Raw genomic sequence first — 17,456 nt, 5'->3', positions numbered from 1 at the left:
CCTGGCTTTTTTTTTTTTTTTTAAGACAGGGTCTCCCTATGTAGCCCCAGCTGGCCTGGAACTCCTTATGCAGACTAGGATGACCTCAGACATGTAGAGAGCTGCCAGAATTAAAGACCTGCACACCATGCCCAGCTTCATGATCAAATGTTATTTGATCCGTCAGCAGCTTGGAACTTTCACAACTTTCCTCTCATCTCTCTGGATGCTTCTTAAACTGTTTTGTTTCTAAATTTGTTTATTTATTTTTATGAGTCAGGGTCTACATGAGCCCAGGTTGTCCTCAAACTCAGTATGCAGCTGAGGATTACCCAGAACCTCTGATTCTCCACCTCCACCCCTCTAGTGCTAGAATTACAGACACTCACCACCACATTGGTTTAAATGAGGTTAGGGATCGAACCCAGGGCTTTGTGTGTACCAGGCAGGCACTCTACCAACTGAGCTACAACCTTAGTCCCTTCTTTCTCTCTCTCTTAATGGTACCTTTGTTGGGTCCTCCTTTTCCAGATCTCTTAGCCTTATGGTACCCAAGTGCATCATCCTTGCTCTCCTCTTTCCATGCTTCTTTGAAGACCTCAGAGAGCCCTACAGCTTTACATAGCATCCATCAGCCCCCAGTTTGCCCAAGCTGAAACTTCCATGTCTAGCTGTCTATGAGAATCCTAAAGCTGGGCATTCAACAGGTACCTCAGGCTTAGTATGTCCGAAATGGAGCCCTTTCCTCTTCAAACATCCTCCTTCCATTTTCTTCATCTTAGGAAACAGAAAATTCATCCTCTCATTGACTTAAGACAAAAACTCTTGTAGCTATTCCTTTATTTAAAACAAAATTCAAATTATATTTTATTTATTTGTATGTATATGGACATGTGTGGGTATGCACGGACATGCACATGCCACAGCATGTGTGTGGAAGTCAGAGGACAGCATGAAGGAATTGATTCTCTCCCTCCATTGAGTGCATTCCAGAAACTGAATTCAGGTAGTGAGGGTTGGCTGAAAGTGCCTCTCCCTGCTAAGCCTCCCCACCAGTCCTTCTGATTTTCTAAACTCCTCTCTTGTTCCATCAGCAAATTCTGTTAAAATATATACAGAACCTGCTCACTTCACAAATTATCATTGCTGCTATTCTGGCCGAAGGTAGCCTCTGCCAACCTGAATGCTCTTCCTGGTTCAGCCTTGAGCTTGAAGTTTGCTCTCCATGTGATGCCTGGGCCTGTAAAATCTAGTGTCAGACCATGACACTTTTCTGCTCCAAACCCTCCATGCAAAGACCAAATCCCTAACAAGGTCCTACAAGGCCCTATAAAGTCTCACCCTTTACAGGCAGCACACTCTTGTCTAAGAGCATCGACATGCGAGCCCCTTAACTTTGTTAGTGCCATGGACTCGAGTACTCTGAGACCTACAGATTCCTCTTGAGTACAAGACCTTATTATTTTTGCAATACTGAGAATTGAATCCAGGACCTTAGGCAGCTTAGGTTGACCTCAAATTTACTGTGTAGTCAAGGAGGACCTTGAACCAGATCCTCCTCCATTATCCTCCTCCATAGTAGGATAGCAGGTGTGTGAGCCACCATCCTGCAGCCCTTGAAATAAGGTCTATGAATTATGAAGAAACATGATTGTATTGAAGTATAACTCTCTTGATATTTTCAAAATGTTTAACATACCAATATGTGTACTTTATTAAATTACAAGAGCAGCATGATTTGAAATAGTGATGTGTAATGATATTTTAGGGTATTAGTAACAACTGTAATGGAGTATGAAAATACCTGTGATTTTCACCAGCAATGATATCACAGGTGCAGTTAATAGCAGAGATTTGTTGTCTCTATTCATAATTGAAGAACATGTTACCTTTTATAGATGGAAATGAAGATGTGACCTTCTTTTCCCATCAAAATTCCACCCACAGACCTATGAGGGTACTCCAGAATGCCTCCCCCACACCCCACACACGCACACTACAGCTCACTTCTCACCAGCCATCTTCTCAGACCATCCAATTTAAAATGGTATCCCTAGATCTGATGCCTTCTTCTTGCCACATGAAACACATACATGCAGGCAAGACATCCATACACATAAAATAAATCTCGACAAAACTTACAATTGTACCCCTATGCTGTTTTGCTTTCCAATTGTATTTTTTACTGTAATAATTACCTACAAACACACCACCACACACCTGTAATCCAAGCATTTGGGAATCTGAGATGTAAGGATTATAGAGAATTTGAGGTCAACCTGGGCTTTGCAGTGAGTTTGAGGATAGTCTGGGCTCACACTTGATCATTCAGTAAGACCTTACCTTAAGCTTTTTATTTATTTACTTATTTTCAGGGCTGGAGAGATGACTCAGCAGTTAGGATCTCATTGCTCTTGTAGATGACTGGAGTTTTGTTCCTAGCATTCAAGTCAAGGGGCTGACAAAGCCTGTAACCCCAGCTCTAGGGTATCTCATGCCCTCTTCTGGTCTCCACAAACACCTACACTCACACGCTCACATGCAGGCACACATATACACACAATCAAAACTAGAATATAACTTTACATTTTTCCCCTTTTCTTCTTTTTCCATGTTTTTGGGTGAGGGCTACTCTGTGGCCCACTAACTCTGTTTTCTTATTTTGCTGTGTTGGCTGGCTTGACTTTGCTGTGTAGCCCAGGCTAGCTTTGAACTCTTGGCAATCCTCCTGCCTTAGCTTTCCAAGGGTTGAGATTATAGGGGTGAGCCATGATGCCTGGCTAAACAAATTTCCTATTTGTTTATTAATTAAGCTGTGTGTCTCTGTTCATCAGAAAATAGGTACCAAGAGATTGGGAATTTATTATCTTTCCACTTGAGCCTGTATTCACAGTACCTAACAAACAAAAGATGCCTTCTCCACAAGCCATTTACTCTCTGTTTTCAAAAAAGTTAATGAGTGGCTTGTGAAGTTTTTAGTAACAGTTATGGAATTCAAATTAGCTTTGTTATCATTTTGTTAACACTTCCAAGGTTCACCTTGGACAATAGCGCAGAACTGTGGGAAAGTTGGCCCTAAACTGGGGGTGTTTCCGAAGGACTCTTTAGGAGGACCTGGTCCAGCTCCAAGTTAGAGACCTATGTCAAGGACTAAATAGAGCAGTTGCTCTTGCTAAGATCAATCATCGACTATATAATAATGCTACTTTTTATTTCTGGTGTGCAGCAAAGGGCAACCCCACTGGGGTCAAGGTCATTTGGACTTAGGTGTCCATTCACCACTGTTGGCATTGTGATTACTGTTGAGTTACTGAAGTCTTTCTGAACAGGTAGATGGGCTTTTGTGAATAGCTTCCACACAGGGCACAGTAGGAAGCACACGCTCATGAAAAGCTCACCCCTCCCCTCTACCATCTCTCTGGGTCATTTTATAATTCCTCCTTATGACATTTTCCCATTGCAGTTCATGGGCTCCTGAAGGCCAGGAGAAACAACCTGTCCTGTCCTGTCCTGTCCTGCATAGAAGCCCCAAGTAACAGACCAAACCTGTGGGTGCCTTTAGACTCTGTGTCTATACCATTGTGCCTCCACCTACATCCCAGATTCATGGCTAGCACTGTCTTTAGGACCTTGACCATGTAGCCCTTTATTTCCGACAGTTTCCTCTTCTAGTCCTTTTTCTACCCACACTGGGAGTTCTTGTATGTATCCTCAGAGGAAAGATAGGCAGCATTGTTCCCGTGTTCTCACCTACAATGGGCAAGGCCCTGGTCTCAATCATTGGCAACAACAGCAAATACAAAAAGCAGGAGCTGGAGAGATGGCTCAGTGGTCAGGAGCACTTTCGGCTCTTCCAAAGGACCTGAGTTCAGGTGGCTCACAACCATCTGTAACAGGGCATCCCAATGGCCTGCCTCACCTTGAACTCATGAGTACCTGCCCTCGTGCTGACACATAATTAAAAGTAGGTGCACGGACACCTACACATAATTAAAAATAATTTTAAAAATAAATAGAGTTTATAAAGAACATACTTGCAAAGCAATCAGGTATACCGTGCACTCTTAATCGGGTCCTGCCTTCCTCATCCAGGGTGTACATTTACATAGTTATATACATGGGTATGTGCACATGTGGTCCCAAGGTGAAAAACAGATCCAGAGAGATGTATTCACTGGCCTGCCTCACACAGCCTTCTTTCTGAAAAGGAGGGCCAAGGTTAGTAGCTATTAACCACGCGGTTAGGCACCCAGTCTGCAACACCTGTTAGCAGACATTGACCTTGGCCTGGGAAAATCTTCTCAGTGGACCATTGAGAACCAGAGCCTAGCCAGGGTTAACTGTGAGGTGATAATGAGCTCCTCCTCTCGCCAAACAAGTCTCTTCAAACTTTGTGAATGAAGGCCAACAGAGAGAAATTCTGCTGGTGGCTCCCTTTGAGTTCATATTTCTTTCTTGTTGGAGAAAATGCTTATTTCGGCATCCATCATGCCCCTCTTTGTTGCGTAGACAACCTCCCTGTCAGAGGATTTGAGCTGTTATGAGTTTGTTTATTATTAGATTTATTTCTCCTATAAGCAAATGTGTTCACAACATTCCATCGGGGAATCTTCTTAATTGTCACATAAATGTCATCTTATGTAAATTGAATATTTATCTTTCCATGCAAGGGGGGGTGGAGGGGAAAGGAAAAATAAACAACCTTCAGTCTTGGAGAGGGAAAGGGATTTAAAACTCATCCACCTGCCTTCAAAAACGAAGGTGAGCTGGGAAGAAAAAAAAAAATCATTGGATTATCTTGGAGGGGGCAGAAAACGTTGGCAAGGAGATGGTTTGGGATTCTGGGCCAGCCTTCCCCAAACCTCAGCCCAAAACCAGCCAACCTCCCCAGCTGGAGCATTCCCGGGAGGCAGAAGGTTGCCCCCCACGTGCCTACCCATCCAGGCGGCCTGCCCTTTTCCTTCCTAGAGAGAAGGTGAGCTCCCCGGGCGCAGCGGGTTGGGTGGGTGTGGCCCGCAGCTCAGGGAACCGACCCAAGGCTCCGCCACTGCCGGCTAGCCGCCCGACAGCCCGCCCGCCTGGCGAGCGCAGGCTCTTCTTCCAGAAACTGCGAGGATTGGAGAGCACTGTTTGTGCACCACAAGGTCAAGTCGGGAAGTGGAGTCGGAGGAGGAGGGGCGAGTAGGAGAGGGTGGGGAGAGGGGCGCCCCGCTTCTCCGCCAAGTACTAGCCCTGGGAAGTTGCCCCTCGGCTTTTAACCCTTCGCGGTTGTAAGAGGCACGAGGCAGAAGGAAGGGGGTGCCCGGGGCAAACTCCGCCTGAGGCTAGGACGGGCTGCCACCCTGCTAGCCACCCACCCATCACAGCGCGCTTCACCCCCCCCCCCGGAAATGCAGGGCAGCACCGGGCGCCAGGAGGCACCCGCGAGGGGGAGGGGGCAACGAGCCCAAGAAGGGACCCCCTCTACAGCAGTCCCTCTCTTCCGGGGGTGTCCCACAATTTCAATTTCAAGTTTCCCAGCCTGGGATGCTAGTTTGCATTTAGTGTTGGTGGGGGAGGAGGACCGCGCCCCCTCCCCCAGCCCCATGCGCGCCCCTCCCCTGCACTCCTGCCAGCACTTTCTGCTCACTTCTGGCGCTGCAAAAAAAACGCCACGCGATTTATTCGATTCCGATCTTAAAACCAGTGATTCCGAAACCGGGCGGAGGGCGAGGGTCTTCCAGCACCGGAGTCCCGGGGGTGGGGTGGCGGGCGGGCGGGCGGGGGTACTCCGTGCAAACCTCGTTTCCTCCGCGTGTGTCGCCTCCAGGCTGTTATTTGCAAAGAAACGTCTTTTTGACGCAGGGAGAAATGGCAAATTTTAAGTACGTCATTAATATGGCGCCAAAAGATTTTTTTAAGTATAAGCTTGTTTTTTTTTTTCCTAAGGTTGCGGGGGGCTCCGCCTGGGTCTGGGGCGCGAAGGGGGCGGGGTGTGAGCAGAAAGTGTGAGTGAGCGAGTGGAGGGGCGGGGTATGTGTGTGAGTGTGTGAAGTGTGAGCCAACCTGATGGGACTTGCACGGGCTCAGCCGGCGCTCGGGCCCGGCCCTGGGGACAGGGCGGGCTGGGGGCGCCCTGGAGTCCACGAGGAGTCCGGGCCCGCGTGCAAGCGAGCGGGGGACCAAGCAGAGCACCCCCCGAGGGGGGCCCCCGCAACGCTACCTGGGACTGTCGCCGGAGCCAAACAACTGGGCGGGGAGGGGGGGACACGGCGGGGGGGTGCCGGGAGCGGAGATCCGAGTGAATTAGAAAAAAGTGGCTACTCCCCTCCCTCTCCTCCTGCCCGCCCCACCCACCCCCACCCCAACACATTTTTTTTTCTCTCCTCTAAAGAGATCACAAGGAAGTCTTGGTTTAAAAAGAAACAGAAACATACACAGGGGGTTGGTGAATGGTGCCGACCGCGGCCATCGCAGTTGGAGGCTATTTTTTGGGGGGGTGAGTAGCGTCCATGGAGTTACTTTGCGCCCACTGCTAGAGGCACCAGCTCTGGGATGGAGGACTGACCGTCTTCCCAGCAGGGGTGCCGGGCTTGGGGACGCCGCGGCCCGGTCGCCTCCCTCGCCACGACCCCGGATGGATGCGCGCCCCCCGCCCTCCCGCGCCGGCCCCAGGAGCTCCTGGCTTCGGGAGCATCCTTCCCGCGCCGGCCTCCGCCGCGGCGCGTAGCCGAGGGCAGCGCCCCTCGGGAGGGCACCGCGGAGCAAGGTAAGAGCCAGCCCCCGGCAGATGGGCCCTGCGCATCTCCACAGCATTATTTTGTGGGCCTTTTTTTTTTTTTTTTTTTTCAACAGATCTGCCACTGCTCCTCGCTCCCTCTCTTGCTCACTCGCTCCCTCTCTCTCTTGCTGGCTGCCTGTTCTAGGAAGCCAGCGCGGGGGGTGGGGGGACGCACAGCACTGGGGAGAGAGATTGCGCATGTTGGTCAGCCGTGTTTTAAAGAGTACAGTGCGGGGAGGCTGAGAGGGGCGCATGCAACAACTTTTGGAAGGGTGAGCCTGGCGACCTTCTTTATTAATGACTGCGGCAAAGCGCCCCTGGGCCGGCGAGGGGGCGCGGGCGGGTGGGGGTGTTGGGGCTGCAACTTGCCTCGCGGGCTCCGGCCGGCCCGAGGGGCTGCGGCGCGACCGGGGTGCGGGGTGGGGAGGCCGAGCGGCGGGGCGCCGGGGCACGGGAAACCCGGAGCTGTCTGCCCTTCGGTCTCCCCGAGTTTCATTTTGTTGATACGCAGCACGTCCGGGTGCCGAACCGGGCTGAGCCGATGCACATGACCCCGCGCTGGGCTCACGTGCAGCCGGTCCAGTCCTAGACACCTTCCGGGGGCCACCGCCTCCGCCCTGCGCCCCCTTTCCAGGCTGGGTGCACGCGGGCGCTGCACGCGGGGGCAGCATGCTCGGTTCCTGGGCTCAGAGGTATTGCACAAATTAGTTTTTGGGTTTTTGTTTTTTTTTTTTTTAATTTTGAGGGGCAGGGGACAACCTTCCCAGGTGAGTGCAGAATATGCAGCCCAGGTAGCCAGGGTGTGTACTGGGGTAAGGGATAGCAGCCGTTCGGGGCTGCGCGGGAGTCCGGCGGGGGAGAGGCGCTGCTAGAGTGGAAATGTACCGGCGTCGGCCGGAGCGGCGGGTGCGCGCTCGCGGGGCGACGGCAGGGGGCGTGGCCCTTGTTTACCTTCTCCCAACTCTGCCGGTTCGCGTCCCGCTTCGGGGACTACTCTGCAGCTCCCTGCCCTCGGCACTTACACTCTGGGTGGTACCTAGGAGCAGTGGGCAAGTGGCGGTCCCTGCCTGGGACACACGCACCTGACCCCGAAATGAGTGACATTGCAGCCCCCGCCCCCACCAAGCTCTGCTGCAGTCCCTCCGCCGGATCCCCGGCCCCGCCCCGCCCCCGGCAGTGGCATCTTCCCGACTCACCTCCTTCCTCCCTCTCCCTCCCTCCTTCCCACCCACTTGCCTGCGCCTGCGGAGCGGCTCTCGCACGCCCACTCCCCGCCTGGGTGCAGACTTGTAGCTCCCCACGGTCCCTTCCCGCCCATCCCTGGGTCCTGAGACACCCTTTCTCCAGGCAAGAGCTGATCCTGGGTCAGCTTGGCGACTCGTAGCTGATCTGCCAGAGGGTGAGGACGTCTGCAAAACCGGCTTGGAGGCTTCCCTCTACCTTACAGAGAGGCCCAGCCAGCCCCTGCCGGGTGCCCCTACTGCACACCTCTGCCCTGCTCAGCACCCCAGCCCCCACCTGGGGCTCAGTTGCCCTTCCCGGAGTCCCCTAGACCCCTCCCCCGCCCCGGGCGCCAAGCCCACCCACCTTCTGGCACCGCCCCCGGCCCGAACCGCCTCTTGCCCTTCCTACGCCTGGGCCGGAGCCCCCCGCAGCCACCTCCGGCTCCTCCTCCCGGCTCCCGCGGTCGGAATCGCGCCGGCGCGCCTCCAGCCTGCGTGCCCATCGCCCGCCGCCAGGGGCAGGCTGGAGACGCGCAACCCTCTTCTAATCCCTTTAGCCACTGCAGCCGGCCTGGGCACTTTTTTTTTTTTTTTAACCAGCTTGGCTTTAGGACTCCTGCTGGGGGGGGGGCGGAGGAAGGGCGCCCGGTTTCTTTATGCCCGATGGTACATTGCGCTCGCCATCCCGGGTCTCTGAAGATTTCCAAACCTCACCCTTGTCCCTAGTACCACACACCCTCCCCCCCCATCTGCAGGATTCAGAGGTACAAAGTTTTACCCAGAGGTAGTTTGTAAGAGGTTAGTAGGAGGGATTATGGTTGTTTTCAGAGAAGTGCGTGAGGGGTTGGGGAGGGGCGGACCCCCATTTTGAAATGAAGAGTTTTGAGCCCGGAGGAACGGTTAGGATGGACCTTTAAACATTTATACTTGCAAACAGACCCAAGCTTGGGAGGTGGGTTCTCCTCCCAAAGTGGCACTGCCTCCGTCCTCTAACTGGTAAAATTCCCAGTAGGACATTTGGCAGAGAGGCCAAGCAGAGGACTGCCAACCGGGCCTGGCCCTGTTTCCTGGGTTCTCAGGGTACTGACTTCTTTTTCCCCCTCGCCTGATTTCTTTTTTTTTCCCCTTAGGGCCCCAAGCAAACACACAAGCCCTCCAGGTTCTCTTGTCCCATCTTCCTGGGGCGGGTTGGGACTCGCAGAGCAATCCACTAAAGCAGAGGAGGAAAATAACAGAATAAACTGTAAAGGGGGGGGGTGAGTAATAAAACTGACCCAGTCAAGGAGGAAGGCTTTCATGTTTAGGCTATGCTATTTGCTTTTTAGGTCACAGGCTGCAAAAACCGGCTTTGATCCGAAGCGGGCGAATAATTTATTGAGAAAGTTTGCATGGTGGTGGTGGTATGTGTGTGTGGAGGGGGGGGGTGTTTGTTTGATCTGGAGCCCTCTCCTCCGTAGTTCCAAGTGCTGTTGGCTGTTGTTTTGAATGGGAAAGCATTTGGTTCCACAGCAAATGCCTTGTAGAGGGAAGTCCTCACCCTGCGCAGCAGGGCTTAACAGTGAATGTTGGTTTTGAAACTGTTTGGCCAAGGGTCTCCCCAGCACTCTGACAGATGAAGTGTTTAAGGACAGGGTTATTTGGACTCTGGATACAGCAAATGTTTTCCCATCCAACATGCTTTAACTTTCCCCAATTTGCCTGGCTAAATGGCCAGTGACTTTTATCCAAGAGGCTGTCAAAGATCTCAGCCATTTAGCTCTCATTGACAATGTGAGTATGTGGTTCCCCAGGTCCCTATTGTACCTTAATATCTAAATGAAGCCTTTGACACTGACTCCCCTGTCTTTGAGGTGGTGGGCAGGGTATTCCAGTTATTTATAACCAGTGTTTCTGTTAGACTAGAAGGTGGTTGATTGTCTTATGCACTCATCAAATACTTCACCAAATGTGCAGTAGGCTGTCTAGAGATCTCATAGATATTTAGGTTGGATGAGAGGAGGTCAGAGTTGTGGTTGGGGCACTTGCTATGTCCCCCATATGGGATCTATAGCATATGGCTTAAACATAAATGGCAGGTGTTAGCTCAAAGCTTAACCCTAAGGTAGGTTGTTTCTGGGACCTTAGGGAATCCTCTTAGCTTCCACTCAGAAATCCCATTGGAGTTTGGAAAACTTCCATCCATACTAAGAACTGTAATCCTACCTACAAACTTGAGCCCCTTGACAATGTAGTCAGCTAGCCTAGGTTTGAATGTCGTTCCCAGCCGTGGCAAAAGCACTGTAGGCCTCAGTTTATTTATCAGCCAGTGGGATTGATAATATTCCCTCTCTCTAGGTGAGCTTAGGAAATGACAGATTGTATTAGAGACCTAAGGCTGAGGATGGAGTTGATGGCTGCGCACTTGAAGAAAGTGAAGGCCCTGGGTTCAATCTCTCACTATAGTGAAAGGGAAGGGAGGAAAGACGGAGCCCAGAATGAGACATGTGGTGGCACTTGCGTCCTATCATCCAGTCTCAATGAACTTGAAGCCAGCCAGTTCCTTATATGCACAGTACCTTTGCTGTTGGCTCCAGGCTAGGCTAGAAAGCCAGCTCTCTTCTCTGAAGAAGAGATGAGAAGTGTCCAACAGGTGCTTATGGATAGCAGCTAGATTCAGAACAGTCCAGTGAGTTTTGCTTAGTACCAAATGATAAATTAGACAACCCATCACATTCTTGGGATATCCTTGGTTGGGTAGAGCTAGCCTGCACAGTGCATGTAGGTACTGGTTGGGATACTTAGAATAGCAGGTAGGCACTGATGTAGTAAAAGAGGAGGTTCAGGTTCCTGGAGAAGTAGAGTTAGTTGACAGTCACAGACAGCAGCCCTCTGCCCTGTGTGCACAAAATCACTTTTTTTGTGTCTGCAATTATTGTCCCTGAGAAGGCATTAAAGTTAATGAGAGCCGGGAAAGAGTGGGGCTGTGACCCCCGTTTGAAGCATTTTAAGAGTGTGCGAGCTCTTGTTTTCTGAATGTCTGGCCTTCCTTGCACAAGGAGGCTCTGAGGACAGGTTTTCCAGCCGAAATATCATTAAATTGTATTAGCATCTTATTACACACACGCCTTCTCGGTCTGCCTCAGACAGGGAGAGTTTTTGTTTCTCTCTGAGAGATTGTGTCTGGAATGGTAAATTGCCTGCTTGAAGATCCCCCCCCCACCCCGTCCTTACTCTCCCCCCTTTTTTAAGGAGGACGGAATCCTACTGTGTGTGTGTGTGAGGGCAAGCCTAGTGGCCCCTGGAGAGGAGAGACTGGAGGCCAGGTTGGGGTGTTTTAACTGCCCCAGGGAGTGGCTGCAGTAGCTGGCCTGAAAGACCCACTGTTCCCAGGGTCAGCTGGGAGGGCGTTAATGGAGGCCCAGGGTGTTTATTTGAATTTATTTGCAGAGACATCTTTAAAAGAGACTGGCATTGGGCAGTGGTGTTCCAGGGCCAGAACTTTAGTGGGGACTAAGGCCGATGGCCTATGCTGCCAAGAAAACATCTGCCACCAAATTGCTGCCCTATTACTGAGTTGACATTGGTCATTAGCCAAGAGCCCAACCAAATAAAGCTGCCTGGAAAATGTGTAGGGTCAAGACTGGGAAGGAGGACTGTGAAAACAGGAGGGAATCTTGGGTTGGGGTGTTGGTGTCTGCCAGCAGCAAGCCGGCCAGCTGGGCTGTGTGGTCCTGACACTCCAGGAGGGAGGGACCAGAATGTGTTCAGTACTCCCCATTATACTGGGTGCAGTGTGAGAGAGTTCCTGGCGTTCACACAACGATCTAGCCAGACATGCTCTTTACTCATTCCCAGGGACAGTTGGCAAGTAGCTAAACACTGATGGGCGCTCTGAAGACAGAAACGGGCCACCTTATTTCTCTAAATAGGGTAGTGGGCAAAAAATGACACAGGCAGCTGACACAGCTTGTGCCCAGGTCTGAAAGCATGGAGGATCTCTGGCTTGGAAGAAGAAACAAAAGGGAAGCCACTGTGCTGGGATGTAGTGAGGAAGGGGGTGGTCCCTGTGAGCTTGAGGTGGGCAGGTTCTGGATTGGTGTAGGCTCTGTGAGGAGATGAGATTTGGCCTTCGATCAGCTGGTAGCCTGTGAAGGAATTTGGGGGGGGGGTTGGGGCAATGTGTCAGGATTTAAGTTTTAAAGATCTCTTTGGTTGTTGTGTGGAGTTTGGAGTCTGAGAGCTGTAGTGAAAGCAAGGAAGTGAACATAGATGGGCCAGGTGAGATGGGCTTGAACCAGTGGTGATGGTTGTAGTGGTGGAAAATGTGAGTGTGTTCAGGACTTGCCAGAGGTTGGCTGTGCTGCTGAGGAAGCGCACAGGCATGGACCACTGCTCCATTGAGGGCACTCTGGTCACCCACAGTCCTGGGATGGTAGGGGAAGTGCAGTGAACCCAGAGAATGGCAAGAAAAATCCTTTCTTGCCTAGACTCCCCTTTACACTTAGTAGTTAGTCCTTCAAAAGCAAGTGCCATGTGCCACTGAAGTCATCTGCCAGTACAGACCTTGCCTGGAGAGAGCTGGGAGGGGTCATTAAAGAGGAACAGGAGGCCAGGCTGACTGAGCTGCTCCATCACCCCCACCTGTTAGTTACCCTCTTAGTCTGTCCCCTTTCTTGCCAGTGGGCCAGGTGATTTGTGAAACAAAGGGCTGCCCCATTGAAGGGACTGGGTATAGGTCTGAAACTGACAGGTCACCTGTTGGTCTCTGGGCAAGGACCCAGCACTGTGAGAAAAGTGTGGGCCGCCATGGTCACTGCCTATTCTTTCCAAAGGGCTGGCCTCAGTAGGGTTCTCCATTCTGGCTCACGGCCGCCGCCATGCATTTACTAGCTAAGCACCCGTGTGGTGCTCCAGCCACTGTACTGAGAGTTCTTCATTGTTATTTAGTCTGGCCAGCTGATTCTAGCCAGCAAATGTTTCGTTTGGCCCTTGCAGGGTGTTCTCCAAATTCTAACTCAGTTGCCAGCATTTTAAACTCAAATGTGTGGGGAAATCAGATCCGGTTTACCTCTTTGGGGGAAGTATGTCTTTGCCAAGACCTCTGGCCTTGTGTGTGGTAGATTTGAACTCAACACTCATAAATACATAAACCGTACATAGCTCCTGCTCCTCTTCCTCCTGGACCAGAGGCTGCACCCAGGGATTTGTATGTGCTAAGCACACAGCTGGTGACTACTGAGCTCTGTCCTCCGTCCCCATCTGGTTGTTAGTGCTACAGGAGATCCTGGTTTGGAAATACTGTTGCCCTCTTTGATGAAAATGAGAGAATTCCTGGACGGGGCTGTTGGAGGAATTGGAGAGGTGAATTTACTGCTACACCATTGACAGGACTAGGCGGTACCATATGTGGGCTAAGGCCAGAGTTCTTTAGCAAGCCAGCATTCCTCAGATTCTGGATGTCACAAAGGGTGATGGCGGTGGTTCTGGGCTCTCTCTGCTGCAAAGAGGCCGTGAAGTCTGCTGGTCGGAAATTGGGTCTTTTAAGTCTGGAACAAACATTGCCACCATGGGTCATTCCTGAGCCTCACTTTCCTCTTGAGAGTTCGAGTAGGGCAGTTATCATATCCACCCAAAAGACCAAGCACTACTCTGAGAGCTCCATGGGGTCCTTGTGTGCTAGGGGACCCCCCTGCCTGCTATAAAGGGTGAGGTCTTGATTGTTCCTGTGTTGCTTGATCTGCCAGGTGTCTCTCAGTCTCTTGTGCTTTAGGAAACACTGGGTCTGTTGGGGGAACCATGGGTAAAAGAGGCTCTTAACTGAGGTCAAGGATAAAGCAGGAAGGTTGTCAAGATTGGCCAGGAGATACAAGTAATCTTCTTCCCCACTTAGTGAGCAGATATTCCAGGGTCTCTGTGCCACTGCAGGAAGCCAGGTACCCCATAGCTTGACAAGAACTGGCTAGAGATAGAGGACAGTGGGTGTGGGAGGCACACAGTGAGGGGCAGATGGGCTGCGCTATGGGTGCCTTCTCCCTAAGGACTCCTTCCGTGCCCTTGGCTGGGGCAAGGCCATTCTAGAGATGAACAGGAACATGGTAGGAGCACCCCCACCTGAGCCAGGTATTAAACACTAGGTGTTCTCCAAGCAGGCTCCACCATGCAGACTTTTGCGAGACCCGAGGAAGAAGTGGGTAGACACGGCTTTCCAGTTGAAGCAGACTATTTGCACAAAAGGAGCTCTTGGGAACCAGACCCCAGGCTCTGGGGTTCAGTGCTCAGCTCCATTCAGTAGTGGAGCGAGGCAAGCTTCATCTGTAAATGGGCCTGTATCTTAGAGCTCACCAAGCTGTTGGGAGCTCAGCTCTGTGGATGAAGTTGTCCAGGCCTTGTGAGGGAGCCACCCTTAGTGTCTTAAAAGTCAGATAGTGCAAGCTGAGATAAATAGGATTGAATTTTGTCTGAGAAAGTACCTGCTACCCCATTTCCACACCCCAGTAGCCACTATGCTTAGGATTTGGACCTCGGTGATGGTTTGTGCCTAACCTTGATAAAATGGTCTTGAAAGAACCAGTCTTATTTCCTCTTTCCCCTCCTCCCTGTAGGGGGTGCTTAAGAGGTCCCTGCAGTGGGTTGCATTTTCTGGTCTGCTCATTTCCTTGAATGGGAACCGGGATTTGAGTGGTCATTGTCACCTTACAGTTTGTTCCTGCTGGTCTCCCTGCTGTCCTTTTTACACCACTGGGCAGACTTCTGCTCCTCTGAGCTCCCCAGGGCCACTTTTCACTGGCCCTGTGGGTAGGTAGGGAAAGAATGAGGCTGGAAGAGAGGCATGCCCTCATCCTTTCTCTATGTGGAAGTGTAGGCTGAGGACATAGCTGATGAATGTTTTCCAGAAAGACTGAGGCTTTCCCCAGGTGTCTGTGAGGATAATGACCCTTCTTGCCTTTTGTTGCAGATGGAAGAGAAGAGGCGAAAATACTCCATTAGCAGCGACAACTCGGATACCACTGACAGTAAGCCCTCCCACCTGGGGCTATATAGGGACAGGGGTTAAGTAATACTGGCAGACCCAAAGGCTTGGCAGGAGAAGGCTGACCTTCCATTCAGCTCAGCCTGTGGCTGCCATGTGGGTGAGACCAGTTCAAGTTAGGTTCCTCTGCTTCTGAGGTAGTCAGACCCTGCCCTTACACCAGACAGAGCCTTACCATCCCCTTTATTCTACTACTCTACCCTCTAGGTAGGTCTTCCTCTGATTGGAATAGACTAACTCCCCTCAGAGCATTTGCTGCTGGCTGATAGAAGAAGAAAAAAATGAATCCTTTGGCTTCCTGTTGAGTGGGGACCCCTTTAGAAGTCTCTACAAAACAGACATGAAACTTGTGGCCCTTTATTGCAGTTAGTTGATCATTATAATAAGTAACCTTCTAACCTCTTAGTCAGAAGATTCCTGTTGTGTTCATGGCTCTGTTAGCAGCTACAATGTGGCACATAGTAGGTGATTTATAAATGTTGGCTGAAGAAATTAATGGAGAAGCCCAGCTTTCGTGGAATCTTGGCAATAGAGTCTCAGAGGTAGATTAGATAAGGGGTGGGTTGTCAGTTGGATGGCTAGAAGTGGAGCGAAGGCCACATTGTCAAGGAACAAATGACATTTTAGGAGCAGAGAAAGAGATTTGTGTGTGGTGAGAGCTTTCCTCCTGGGTGTTGGATGGCATAAGGTAGTCATTCTCTGATGGCCTGGGAAACCAGGCCTTCCTGAGCCTGTTGAATTAAGGAGTTCCATCTTCATGGATGAGAAGGGACATGCCAGGAAGATCCCACCTTGCAGTGATGACTTTGATGGAGGGCCTCTAAGCAAGAGGCCACACTACTGGGGAGGCTGAGCCTGGAGCCCTACATCTCTAGACCTGGCCAACTAGTGGCATCTGTAAGGCCCCTTCTAGTTCCAAACCCCTCTCTATAGCCTCCCTAGCAGCCAGAGGATTGATATACCCAGCCCTGTCCTGCCTATGGGCCTCATTCACTGTCCTGTGGTTTTGACTCTGGCTCTAGCCCACTCCACTCCAATCCCCTATGGCAGGAGGGAATCACAGTATCCAGAGTTCTGTGGCCAAGGTATGTTGTGTGTTGTCTGACTTAGTTAAAACCAAGAACCACTGCCTCTACTCCTGACTTTAGTGCAGGAGATGGGAAGATACCTACAGAGTCACAGGGTCTCTGGGCATTTAAACCCTGGAGTAGCGGCAGCTGTACCTAAACTTGGAGCGATGTCCTCTCCATCAGCTCCCACCACTGTGCCCACCCATGACTGATAATTCCCGTGTTCATCAAAAAATACCTTGCATTGAGCTGGTTGTGGTGGTACACTTCTTTATTCCTAACACTTGGGAAGCTGAGGCAGATGGATCTCTGTGAGGGGAAGTCAAGGCTAGCCTGGTCTCCATAGCAAGTTCCAGGTCAGCTCCAGCTGTTAAATAGAAAAACCCTTGGGTCTTCCTGGTTCTTTTGGCTGAGGCCATTGCCCTATAGTCTAGCAAAGGCCTTGGACCCTGCAGTCATGGCAAATTTAGGAATGTCTTTGCACCATCCTAAGGCTAGAGATAGGGTATCCTTGGCTTAGCCTTTAGAAGACAATTTATCTCGTACCCCTGTTAATCAGCTTCTTGTTGCTATCATGAAATATGTGAAATTGTTAACCTATGAAACAAAAGGTTTACTTAGTTCACAGTTTGGGGACTTTCACTGCATGAGTAATTGGCTTCAGTGACAATCCCTGTGAGGTTCCAGGTTCTAAAAAGCCACCTCTCACCTTAGTTAAAGGACTAAGTCTTTGACACATGGACCTTTGAGGGACTCCTGTATACCATTACACTCACATTAGGGAAGCAAACAGACTCCTAATTCCTGCACTGAGGAGGCTGATGAAGGAGAAGCATGAGTTTGAGGCCAGCCTGTATTGGTGTGTTTCCTGTTGCTGGGATAAACTCCCCTGACAAAAGCAGCTTAAGCAAGGACTTATTTTGACTTACAGTTCAGGGTCCAGTCCATCATGGCAGGAAGGGCCTGGTGACAAGAGCTTGGAGCGCAGGTTCATGAGTAGTTTCTGCAGTTGAGAAGAGGAGAGAGAGGTGAATGCTTTTTTCCTTTTTATATGGTCCAAGACCCCAAGCTTGGGGTGTATATTTGTGGTGGGGTGTTGGTCACTTTAGTGTGGGTCTTCCCTCCTTAACCCAGACTAGTCAAAATAGTCCAGGGGCTTGGCTAGAAGTTAACCAATCTCTCATAGGTATGCTGGAGGCTTACCTACATCCTGGGTGATTCTAGATCCTATCACCGTGGCAGTTAACACTGGTCATCACCCATCCACCCCTTCCAGGCTTATAGGGATCAAATCATTTGCCTGTGGCGGCAATGATTGGGTCTAGCCTGTAGTCTCTGGGTCTGCCCAGATTCATGCCCTACCCTGCCTCTATAACCTACTAATGCCTGCAGGAATGTCCTGATATTCCTAACCT

At 50.9% G+C, this 17,456-nt stretch overlaps 1 protein-coding gene across 5 annotated transcripts in view; it reads left to right on the top strand.

Annotated features, from left to right (window-relative positions):
- Positions 1 to 5,006: 5,006 nt before the first annotated feature.
- Jade2 (jade family PHD finger 2) overlaps positions 5,007 to 17,456 on the top strand; it is a 49,825-nt gene continuing 37,375 nt past the window's right edge. Inside the window, exons 1-3 of one of the 5 annotated variants that reach the window (XM_027427589.2) lie at positions 6,317 to 6,727; positions 9,093 to 9,176; positions 14,893 to 14,954. In XM_027427589.2, coding sequence (XP_027283390.1) covers positions 6,600 to 6,727; positions 9,093 to 9,176; positions 14,893 to 14,954 — 274 coding nt within the window. In that variant the 5' untranslated portion in view covers positions 6,317 to 6,599. Of the gene's footprint in view, positions 5,124 to 6,316; positions 6,728 to 6,937; positions 7,012 to 9,092; positions 9,177 to 14,892; positions 14,955 to 17,456 lie in introns of those variants that run through there. The other 4 variants (XM_027427586.2, XM_035447412.1, XM_027427585.2 and 1 more) reach the window with 4 other exon arrangements.

This window comes from Cricetulus griseus, chromosome 7, assembly GCF_003668045.3.
Source record: "Cricetulus griseus strain 17A/GY chromosome 7, alternate assembly CriGri-PICRH-1.0, whole genome shotgun sequence".
Classification (NCBI taxonomy): Eukaryota; Metazoa; Chordata; class Mammalia; order Rodentia; family Cricetidae; genus Cricetulus; species Cricetulus griseus.
The sequence above is the reverse complement of the archived record's forward strand: the minus strand, read 5'-3'. Positions and strand labels throughout refer to the sequence as shown.